At 36.4% G+C, this 12,769-nt stretch overlaps 1 protein-coding gene across 1 annotated transcript; it reads left to right on the plus strand.

Moving 5' to 3' along the window:
- Positions 1 to 255: 255 nt before the first annotated feature.
- Positions 256 to 11,283, plus strand: LOC112507558 (protein tesmin/TSO1-like CXC 5). Its single transcript, XM_025112196.1, has 8 exons — positions 256 to 894; positions 3,261 to 3,368; positions 4,393 to 4,570; positions 5,379 to 5,741; positions 5,836 to 5,939; positions 6,016 to 6,110; positions 9,646 to 10,032; positions 10,720 to 11,283. Exons 1-8 carry the CDS (start codon positions 533 to 535, stop codon positions 10,962 to 10,964), a joined length of 1,842 nt encoding a protein of 613 aa, XP_024967964.1. The 5' UTR covers positions 256 to 532; the 3' UTR covers positions 10,965 to 11,283.
- The last annotated feature ends 1,486 nt before the right edge of the window (positions 11,284 to 12,769 follow it).

The following is a 12,769-nucleotide window of genomic DNA, read 5'->3' on the forward strand; positions in this document are numbered from 1 at the left end:
AAATCACCCATTGACTCCCCTATAAATAATAACCGTTGGATCATATGTTTCAACCTCAGCCATCTGATGGGAATACCAAGACTTAATCTGACCGTCAATTATTTACAAAATTGAATTTCAAAAGCTCAAGAGAGGGAGGAACAAAGCAACGAAAGGAGGAAGCCTCTATTTTGCTTCTCTTTTTCCCCCTTTTCGTTTTTTTCCATCAATTCACCACATCAAAATTAATTCTGTCTCTCGTAACAATTACTGGCTTCGTATGCTTTCACGACGTCGCGTGGATCGACGTTGTGTTGATTAAAGGCCAATCTTTTGACGAATTGGAGTTGTGAATCTGAGCTGTTGGAGTTGAGTGATAAAAGCTTTGGTTTTTTTTTTCTGGGTTTCTCTCTGGGGCTCGATTTTTGAATCCAATAGCTGTTGAATTTGGTGTCAAATTGGGAAATTTAGTGAACAAATTTGATTATTTGTTCCTTTCTTTCTCTCATAAATTTTTATTCAGAAGACAATTTTGGAATTTGGATAGATAAGAATGGAGAAAGGTGAAGGCGGAGGGGATTTGAATTTCCCTCCGAAAAAGACTCAAACCGAGGCTACAGCGGCAGCGGTACCGACGACAGCGACGGATTTCCCTGCTGCAAAGAAGCTCGCGCGGCAGCTGGATTTCAATAGTGTAGGTGGCAGTGCATCAGTTACGGCGACTACTGTTGTTTTGCCGGAGCATCCACAGCGGCTGGTGGTAGCACAGATGCAACAGCCACCGCCTACTCTATCACAACCAAAGCTGCCGCCGCCGCAACAACAACCACCACAGCCACATCCAATACCGTTGATGCCATCGATGCAGCCGTCTCATTCTGCAACTACTCATCAACAGCCACCTATAAGGCCCGTGTAAGTATTCTGCATTATGCCTAATTAAAACATCAATTAAGGGGTATCTGATTTGATTTATAATTAAAGGGTATTTGTATCAATTCAAATCAAGCATATTTTACAAAAGTTCAAGTCTTTTTGAAAAAATTGTAACTCTTTTCAAAGCTTATAGTACGCTTCAATTAGACAATTAAATAGTAAACATCTTTTAGAGATTGGTGTTTTTTAGTTGTTTTGCGTAGGATGGGTTCTCCTTAGGTTAATTAATTGATTCTGATGAGTGTCTGCCATGCGGATTAAAGGATAAACTGTACTGACACTAAGGTAATTGATGTTGGATTCAAATACATCATCTCAGGAACAAGTAAGCAGCTAGATCATAGTGTATGTACTCTGACTGTTCCATAATGCAGAGTATACTTCTCACTCTGCATTTCAAACCTTAATTTTCAAAGGAATTCATTCAAATTTTGTACATTTAGGGACTACTTACTACATCAAACTTTTTAACAGATTAACAGGTACTGAAAATAGTAATAGTGATGTGAAGTTTTCAACAAAACCCATATTGATGATGCATAAAGCAATACTCTCTTTGTTCAAATGCAATGTTTGGCTAGCTATATATGGCTTGATGAAATATTGTTGCTATTCCAATGAATCATTTACTTGGTACCATAATGTTTCAACATTTTTGTTTTCTTATATGGTGTGGATAGTAATGGAGATATGATCATGAGTTCCATTTGCTTCATTTGAAGAGGATTCAGACATGGCCTATAAGACTGAAAATTGAGAATGTAGGTAAATAATGCAAACAAATAGACCCATGTTGACCAAATTCGGCGTCATCAATATTTTGTAATGATTATAGCGAATGAAGTGGTAATATTTTATTGAAACTTCGCCCAGAATGGAAATGTGGAAGTTAATTTGAAATTAAAAATAAAAATGTAGCTCTTTTTCTAGGAACATGATAGCAGGTTGTAAATGATGCTGGTAGTCTTTCTTTGTTAAATTAAAAGTATGCTCCATACATGGATATGTAATCCAGTCACTCTAGTATAGTTTCATACTCGGTCATTTATAACTCTCGAACTATGAACAATCTTAGCATATTTTTAAGGTGCTTTGTGGTAACCAAAAATATATATGATATTATGATATGTGTGCTGATTTAATGCTTGCTATTTGCTTATTGCTGCCTCATTAACTAGTATGCTATGAAACCCTAAGTGGTTGACCTTGTGGATAAGTGTTGGGACTTGTGTATCATAGGTCTTAAGCTTGAACCCCACGAGGGACAATAATTACTTAGGGCCTCATGTGTTGATAAGAAGGCCTAAAGTTTGCTTGGTTCATGTGGAGAGGGTGATTTGCATGGACCCTGTGGACTAGTTGCGCTAAAGGTGCTAGGTACCATGGTCTTAAAAAACTAGTATGCTATGAGAGTTGTTACCTTTTAATGTTGTTTCAACCATCAACTACTGAGCACCTTTTTAGCTAAATTTGTTCTTTCGGATCTTATTTATTGGTCATTTTATGTGAGATTATTAAACAATAGTATCCTTATGATATTACTTGAACTTCCCCGTGCGTTATAGCTTCTAAAACTTCTTGGTGGAATTTCATATCCAACCTTGCCTCCAATCCATGTGGAAAACTGTTGTTTTTGTAGATGGCAGACTAAAGAAAATTTTGACCAAACCCCCCATTTTCACTCTAACAAGAAGTAGCTAAGATCAATTTAAACATGATAAAAAGTAGATTACAAACGCCCTAGATCTGTCATGACCATGATCTACACGAATCTTTACCAAGGCGTTGGTTTTGATTGTGGTTGTTTCTCTTGCATTGGATTCTTTTTGTTGTTGGCATGCTTTACTGTTCTGTTGTTCTTCTTCCTTCTGGGTTTTTTGTTGGCCTGGTCCGGTGTTATAGCGTTATGCTTCAAGTTTATGCAAAGAGACAATTCAGATAGACATACGGTCACTGTATTCCTGCATGCAGGAAGAGGGGGGGGGGGGCAGAGGCATAGTTTTTCTAATTGCTTTGACAAGAAACTTCTCAAACAATAACAATCTTCCCTTTTCATATTTTGACTAATTCCTTTTTACAGGTGAATGCACCTATTCCTTATTTTTGTACATGATCCAATGTTATGCAAATGAGGATGATGATTTCCGGACTTTGTGTATTTAATTGGGCATTATTTTGTGAACACATGTAAAATGTATAACTGTATTAAGAACAATATATTGGGGTATCCATTCTTCAGGAGCTCATAGCCTGTCCTTTAACCTCGTCAATACACACTTCCTTGCTATAGGAAACCCTCAACATTGTTATTACTCATAGTAAAAGATACAATTTTGCCTTTTCAGGAAATCCGAATCCCCAAAAGCACGACCAAGACAAAATGTTGAAATAAAGGATGGTACTCCAAAGAAGCAGAAGCAATGCAACTGCAAACACTCAAGATGCTTGAAGTTGTAAGTACAATAGAGCTAATCATACACTTTTGCAGAAAACATTGTCATATAATGATTTTCATCGTGTGTGTGTTAAAAAGTTCCTTGTGAAATCTTTTAACTTCACCTGCTCAATGATACATAAAATTGGTAGTTGTAAAGTGTGATGTACTAAAATGGATTTGTGTTTCATTGCAATCACTTCTTTTTATATATAAATGAGGCTCAGTTGCTGTCTTCAGCAGCCACTTATTTAATTCCATTTTCTAATGTACTAATGAAATATGAACTTGAAATTTCTGATTTCATATTGGTATAGTAAGTTTATGTTTTAATGTAAATTTTTGTTGGTAACTTACATTTATGCTATTAAACAAGTTGTCGTTTCTCGGCTCGCTAAATCGTGCAGTTTGTGCTTGAGGGAATAAACCTCCCATTTCTTTTGGTCATTCTGACCGTTTATGCCATTTAAGATTTCATCATTTTAGCTTTGTCACATATTGTATGAGGAGAAGCTAAGCTGTGATTGTGGGCTACATTTACCTGATGTGATGGAATTTAAATGGTGCCTACAGAATGGAGAATGAGTTGCGAAGCATTTGAATTCTTGTTCACCATCAAACCATCCCTTTCATTTTATTTTCATCATTTCATGTAATGACATGACCCTTGCTGCATGTATCCTATAATAAAAGACTTTTAGAAGGCATTATTTTTCACCTTCTTAACTTCATGGATATCATGCAGATATTCTCTTTTTTCATTGTCCCATCTTAAACAGGACTACACAATAAATTTGGTCAACTGGAAATTATAAACGAACTGATGCTGTATGTCTAGGATTCAATACTATTTTCTAAACCTGAACCTATGGTTAGGATTTAGAATTCTTGAGTACTTTGATGTTCCTGGCATGCTCTGTTGATCATTGACATCTTCTACCTCAAATGAAATGTTTAACTGGATCAGAACTAAATAAAGTTATGATCCCTGATGAAAGTTCTAATTCATGCTTTATGCTTGATGGACAATTTTTTGTGGTCAGATATTGTGAATGCTTTGCATCTGGAATATATTGCGATGGTTGCAACTGTGTAAACTGTCATAACAATGTTGAAAACGAGCCTGCTAGGAGAGATGCGGTTGAAACTACTTTGGAGCGCAATCCAAACGCATTCAGGCCTAAAATTGCTAGCAGTCCACATGGAAATCGTGATAATAGAGTGAGTCTTCCTCAAATTTACAAACATACTCCTTCAATGTTCATGATCAATATCCATGCATCAATAAGACTATATCATTAATCTTATCTATGGCAATTGGTGCAAAGGCAGTGATCGATGATTGAAGATTCTGTAAGATTTGCATTTATGTTATTGCTGTGTGCCATATACATAGGAGTGTGCACAAGTTTCTAGAGTAGAAGAATATATGTTTTGTCTACTAAACTATTGCTATATGAGCTTAATGCCACGTGCTCTCATAACTGAATAATGCAGCTCAAGTGATGGAAACATACAAATGATTGCAGTTTTATTGCTCCCTCTGTCACAAAATAAATGTACACAATAAAAATGACACAGTTTTAGGAATGTGTAATTATTACACTTTTTAAATAACAAAATGACACTTTTACCCTTGATTATAGAGAGAGAAACTTTCTCTATCTCATAATTAAGGGTAAAAAGGGAAAGTGGAAACTTTATTTTGAAACACTTATTTGGGGACAAACTAAAATAGAAATATGAACACTTAATTTTGGACGGAGGGAGTATCAGAAAACTGTAGAATTTCCATTTTTGGCAAGTTTCTAAAGTTACTTACTTGTTTTCTTCATTACTAAGAATTGATGAGATTGAAGGGTATCTAAGATGTTTGCTAGTAGCCAAATGTTTTCTTACAAGTATGTGCACAGTAAATTGTTGCAATTTTCATAAGACAAAAGTAGTAATAAATGGAGATGGTCTCTATTAAATGATAGCAATGGTATCTGATTCGTCTTATGTTTTTTATTGATCTTCTTAAATTCAGGAAGAGGCTGGGGAAGTTGTTATATTGGGAAAGCATAACAAAGGATGCCATTGCAAAAAATCAGGATGCCTAAAGAAATACTGTGAGTGCTTCCAAGCAAACATTCTCTGTTCCGAGAATTGTAAATGCATGGATTGCAAGAATTTCGAAGGAAGTGAAGAGCGACAGGCCCTTTTTCATGGAGATTCTGCCAATAACATCGCATATCTTCAGCAGGCAGCAAATGCCGCCATCACCGGTGCTATTGGATCCTCTGGTTACGGTTCTCCACCAGTCTCCAGAAAGAGAAAGGCCCAGGAACTATTTTTTGGTGGGCCCTTAGAAAAAGATTCATCCGTTCACAGGCTTGCACCATTTCAACAGGTAGTAGCACATAGTGAATGGTTAAATAGTTTACTTTCACTTCGATTCTAACTTCACATCAATGTCTGGTATAAACTCTATTGTTATTCAACAGACGAATCACATCAAAACTTCAGCTCCTTCCTCTTCTTTGTCTCCTATTCCTGGTCCGCGTGTTGCTAATGTTGCACCAGTAGGCCCTTCAAAATTTACATACAGGTACAGGTTGTAAACTGTTTCTGTTGCCACACATCATTGAAATGCTTTTGAAACTAACTAGTCAATCACGGTGAAGGTCTCTATTAGCAGATCTTATTCGGCCAGATGATATGAAGGAGCTTTGCTCTGTTTTGGTGGTATATTCCAATGAAGCTGCCAGGATGCTTGCAGGTAAACATAGAGATTTCTTGATAGTTTTGTCTGAATGGCGACTAGCACTCATTTTTGTTAGTATATGAGCTCTTGATTGGCCACAGGATTTTTTCCTACCTAATTATGATCTAAAGTTAAGAAATATAAGATCTTTTTGCTTTTCCGGAATTATTTGCTAACTTGAAAGAATTGGCTTATATATAGAACCTGAAACTTGTTGGATACTAACAAAATACGAAAAGCATATATAGAAAATGGTTATCTGGTGGATATTCAACAAATATAATAGGAAGATTGGAAACTGATCAAGGGAGTAGTGAAATAGTAGAGGACATTAGAACACATTGGATTTTATAGAAATTTTGCATATACACCAAACATTTTATGGAAACTTGTTGGGGCAGGCTAAAAATCAACCCCTCTATGAATAGCTTCCTTGCATGTTCTCCTAGAAGGCTAGGCATCAGAATGGGGCGGGATGGGTTGGGTAATGCAATCCTCGGCCCTGGCTCCATTACTTCATCCCCGTCCCCGGCGGGTATGGGAAGTCAAATTCCCTCCCTGTTTTTTGTTGGGCCTATCCCTGGTCCAACCCCGGTTTATCTGCGGTCCATCCACGATTCAGCAAAAAATGATCAAAATTGGTTAAAAATGGTCAAACTTGCAATCTCCGGACCCGGTACCCATTTTTACAGGGAATCCTTGGCCCAGGGCAGGACAAATCACCAGGCCTATATAAGGCAAATTCCTATGCTAAAAATATTATCCTCCCATTTGGATCTTTACTATTCTTTTCCCATGTTAATCTGGGCCTAACCTCAACATACGTGCATGTCTCCTTTTCCAACATGTGCATTCCGAAATCTATGTTGGGGATGATCAAACTATCTTTAGTGTGTTGCCTTGGTTTCTCCTCTACTGGTCTCAGTCCAACATTCTTTCGGGTACAAGAAGTTAGATGGTTGATTCAAATAGCGGCTATTTTGGATAAGCAACAGGGCAACAGCTCAAGACCTTGTAATAAAAGTGATCTCTGTGAAAGTGATTACTCTAGACAATCTAATTTCATTATAACTGTATCTCCAAATTGTGTATCCTTAGAATTTTATTTTATCTTTTTGACCATAAGTTTTAGAGACGAGCTTTTGTAAAGTTCAGGCTTGTAGGCTGAAAAAGCTTGTCATGGAGAAGTAGATAAGTATTTAGTAAAGCATATTGAAAGATTCAAACCCAACAAATGGAGTTAAAAGAACAACTTAAAACAGTCTCATGTTCTTCTTATTAGGTACACCAGGTCACTAAATCCATGGAATAGACTAGGTTGACATTGAAGCTAACAGAGATTATGTGTCACTACACATCTTTTTGAGCTTTAGGTTTTCCTTCTTCTGACTTTGACCTCAAAACTATAATGTACTCTTATTTTTCAACAATGATTTAGTTTTTATGTTTGCCCGTCTAAATCTCATTTCATGATCTCATTTGTATGGTGTGAGAAGAGAATAAAATATGATTGTGAGGTCCCATTTAACTGATCCGAAGACCATAGAATGGACAGGGGAATAAAATGATAATGAAAAATAATTTTAAGATTCTAACAAATTAGATAGAGAATCTTTAACAAATACAAGTAGAAATGCAGTTCATTTTATATGGAATCATGGACTACGAAGGAGCTATGAAACTGTTACTATAGCTCGTTCTCTGTCCTAATTGATACTTCTACTTCTTTTGGAATGTCGAAATAATTGTCTATGTTCTAAATTTAGACATGTTGCAAATTCTTATTTGTTGTGGACATTTGACATCTTCAGTTTATGGGTCTTAATTTGTTTGAAGAGAAATGGAGATGTAATTATGGGTTCCATCTAATTGATATGGGAGCAATGGAGATGGTATCCCAACAGCCGCTCTGCTCTTCAGGGTAGAGATCCGGTCCGCATACATTCCACCCTCCGCAGACCCCAGTTCTGGGTGGAATATACTGGGTTCGTCTGGTTTGGTTTATCCCACAAGATGGAGAATGGAGGAAAGTGGTATTAAACAGATGGAAACCGTCTACCTTTTTTAATCCACTATCATTGCTATGCGTCATATTTGCCAATGATTCTTTCTTATTCTCTTTTGTCGAGTGCAAACAATAACAAGTAAAGTCATCGGATGTGATACCTCGACATGCTCATTTCACTGGTTTATTGGGCTGGAGAAAGTAAAATAATATTAGTCTAAGCTAAGGGGCCGTTTACCAAACACTTACTCGGTAAGCGTTTACGGGTAAAATTTAACACTATTATTTACTTATTGGGTAAGATTTTAGTCCACCAAAAAGGCATCATATGCAACAATTTACCCGGTAAGCGCTTACCGTGGTAAGAGTCGTCGCCCTCACTTACCAGGTAAGACTCTTGGTCCTTGTCTCGCTCTTACCGGGTAAGATTCTTGGTCCTTACCATATTCATCTGGTAAGGTAATGTGACTTGGTAAGCGTTTACCTGGGTAAGCGTTTGGTAAACGGCCATTATTATAAATATTGAAACAACTAGTAAATAAGCGTAGACAAAGATTCCAGCTTAACAGTACTCACCTGGCTATGAAATGTAATTAGGGATGTAAACCAGCTGGGCTTGAAAAGGATTTAATTTTCATTCTCAACTTCTCTTTGGATAAAAATACTTGAATGCTCGTAATCTACTCTGCTCGACTTAATTTTTTTGGAAAACCTACTCAAATCTATGAGTTCGGGATCAATATCAAGCTCTTAAAAGAAGTTGGACTTTAAAAGCAAGGATTTTTAGTTTTAGAAGTTGTAATCGGAGAACAAATTAATGATATGAGACTTGATAAAGTTGGACTTCAAAAGCAAGGGTTTTTAGTTTTAGAAGTTGTAATCGAAGAACAAATTAATGATCTGAGACTTGATCATCAGACATTAATCTTGTACCCCTCCATCCTAAAACAAGTGTCTACATTTCTATTTTTGTTTGTTCCAAAATAAGTGTCCACTTTCAAAAGTAAGTGCCTACTTTTCAGTTCTACCTTTACCTATGTGACAGAGAAATACATTATTCCCCCTATTATTAAGGGTAAAATTGTCATTTAGTTAAATAAAAAGTGTAATAATTACACATTCTTAAAACTGAGTGCCTTTTTCATTGTGGACACTTATTTTGGGAAGGAGGGAATGCAAAATTTGTTCTTTTTTAGCATAGAAAAAGGTTAGATAATCTTACACAAGCTGAGTGTATATCGGGCTCTATCCAGCAAGACCTTAGGTTCACAAATCAAACAAGACAATCAAGAAAAAGAACTGCTCGTTTTTTATTTTGAGCTTGAAAATGGTGGCCAAGTGTCACCCCTTATGTGCTTCGAGCATAGTCAAGGTTGACCAGTGAGGCCCTCATTTGAAGATCTCTAAAGCTGAAGTAGATACTCATTTGAAGATCTCTAACTAGAAAAAATCGAACTTTTCTTTGTTCTCTTATATATATGAAAAATACTCATTCAATCTTGAAGGCCTTTTATTGAATGTATATGTTTATTTGTAAAAATACAGATGATCAGAGAGAAAACTCTGATGCGTCAGCATTGAAGGACCGAATACAAAGCCAGAAAGAACCCGACACCGAGAAAGTGGTGGCAGATGAACCTTCAGGTGGAGCTCAGACTGATAAAATGAGCCCTGATGAGTCTAGTTCAGATGGTGCAGATGCCTCAAAAGGGCGGCCCATGTCCCCGGGAACTCTGGCGTTGATGTGTGATGAACAAGATACAGTGTTCACCACTTCGACCTCTAATGGATTGGGGGCCGATGGTGCCGATGCACCTTCTCACTTGCCAAATGGTCAAGTAGTGACCGAAACCTATGCTGTACAGGAAAAGATGGTCTTGACAGCATTTCGAGACTGTCTCAACAGGCTCATCACTTTTGGAGAATTAAAAGGCAAGTTCCAATTTGTTCTTTTGTTTCATGTCTATGAACACTGCAACTTCTGACTTGGCACATAGTGTTTCTTTGTTCATCAAATGTCTGAAATACCCTTCGACAAAATCTCGGAATTTTGTGGACCCAAATCGACTTTTTGTAATGACTGACGATGAAAAGATTTGGTAAATGATACTTGAAAACTTCCCAAAAATAAAGCGATGGTATGTTCTACCAAGCTTCATAATGTACGACTATTGGGGTGCATTTGGTAATCATACGAGACTGGATAGACTAGAGTGAGGTAGGCAGAAGAAAGAATTTCAGAAGGTTTTAATTTGACATGAGTAATTTAATAATTTACCAATCTTGTCTCATCTCCTGATTTCCATTCCACCTATTTTGGTGTAGTCTTGTTCTAGTCTAATGTCATGTCAAACATGGACAATTTTTGTTTTGTTGTGTCCGATCCCGTACCGCCTACCAAATGCACCCTTAGGTCTTAACATCATGGAAAATTCTTAAAGATTGCAACCTCCTATTCTGGGAGGTTTTCTGATCATGTACTACTTTTAACTGCACAATGTACAAGTCACCTTAGCATCGTTGCTCTCAAGACTTCTTGATCACATCATACCTCTCTAATCTGCTAATACATTATAGCTTTTATACTCGAAACGTATGACAGTGGTTTTCACATTACAGAAACACAATGCTCTTCATTGGCCAGAAGTGATTCCGGAGGTCAAAGTCAAATGGAAGTGGTCGAAAGCAACACCATCATGCACACGGGTCAAACCACAAGTCAACGCGAGCCATTCAGCAATGGGTTCCCGAGGTCAGCAGTCCTGGCTCCTCAAACAGCATTTGAAAATAACGGCACCCATTTGAAAATCCCTTTTCGGAATGAAAACGGAGAATTGAAATTAAAAGCCGAAAAAGAGATATAAGGATTCAGATGATTAGGAGAAGCCTGCATCATACGTACTGTTAGGCCATTCTTTGTCCATGGCTTTTCTTTGATGCAGAGTTGGAAATTACAGTTTGCTCCCTCCCCAATCCCATTGTTAGAGAACTAACATGATCTTTGTTCATTTTTCTATATTTTTTTTTAAAATTTAACATAGTTTTTTTTTTTTCAATGAATTTTTACAGTGTTGAGGTAGGGTTTATCATAGGCAGTAGTGATTAGTGATTAAGGTGTAATGTAATACGTTCCTGTGATGTTTGTGTATACTGCTACTATGATGGAGGTTTTTTTTTCTTTTCTAGTTTTCCTATTTTCCTAATAAACCACAATTTTTACTATTCTGTTTTGACTACTGATAAGAGGTAGAGATAGACAAAGGGGACCGGATTTCGAAACTGGTCCTGGTTTATTGGAACCAAGCCTGGTCCATAACCGGTTACGGCCTTAATTGATTGTGCCATTTGTGTAACTTATCGGCCCAACAGTTAAGCCATTTGAAGCTCAAACCGGGCCCAAAGGTTTACTCTAATCATGCATACATAATTACATATATATATATATATATATATATATAGGTGGACTGGTGGAGGTTCAAACGAGAACTCCTGTGATTTACGAAAACGCGAGAACAACTCAATAACCACAAACTTTTTTAATTAATAAATTAACTTTTATTATATATAAATAATTTAGTAAGGGCAATAATGTAATTAAGTAATTTTTATAATTTTYATTTTATTTTAATTAACCATGTTTATCTTCACGTTTCCACGTCTTCTTCTCCTTCATTGATCACGTTTTCTTCTCCTTCATTCATGCGTCTCCAAATCACACCCATATCACACCAAATCGGTAGTCGATTTTTTAAGTTAACCCTAGCCGAACGGAATCCTTGTGATAATTGTGTGATAATCACATGATTATCACACCCAAATCACACCAAATCATGTTGATATAAGCGATAATGTGATAATTGTATGATAATCACATGATTATCTGTTGGGTTCAAGATTAGTGCTTAAATGTTGTATTCAAGTTTCTCCATTTACTTAGTTTTATTGTAATTAGTTTAGCCTTATTTTCTTTAGTATAAATAGTCTTTTCATTGTAATTGTAATGATACAATTGATTACATCATTAATCAGAAAAGGTGATTTGACAGCAATTATTCTCTCTCAAATCTATCTTGAATTCATATTCTGTTCTTGAGATTTAATGAAGATTTCTTCAAGATTCGTATGAAATCTGGACTTTTCAATTGGTATCAGAGCAAGCTGCAGCAGTTTGGATTTGAAGATATCTATTTTACACATTTTGCACGAATTTTTAAGATTTTTTCGATCTGATTCTTCACTGTTCTTCACTGTTCTTGATATTTTTTTTGACCGGATTGGTTTTTGTGCCAAATTTGTTCAAATTTTGAGTGTTAGWGATAAMRRTTTGTATCGCTAGTTTCGGTTTTGTATTTCAAACAACTTTGATTCACACCATTTTGCATTTTACACAAGTTTTTAAGGCCAAAATGCCTAAATTCGAATTTTAGCTTTCTGGAAAAAGTTCATAAAAAACTCATAAATTTTCATGTTTTGATCTATTTTTTTGGTAAAAAGTATGAAAGTTTATGTTTTTGAAGCTTTATCCGGTTAAGACTTGTGCGGTTTAATCTCCGTGTGTTTTTGAGCTGTTTTGTTATAGGAAATACCGGACATCACTTGAAAGGTTTAGTAAGCGGTTTAAGTATCCGGCTGGTAAGAACTTAGTATCATGAACGGATATTGACCGRBT

Source organism: Cynara cardunculus (assembly GCF_001531365.2).
Source record: "Cynara cardunculus var. scolymus isolate 2C chromosome LG 2, CcrdV1, whole genome shotgun sequence".
Lineage (NCBI taxonomy): Eukaryota > Viridiplantae > Streptophyta > Magnoliopsida > Asterales > Asteraceae > Cynara > Cynara cardunculus.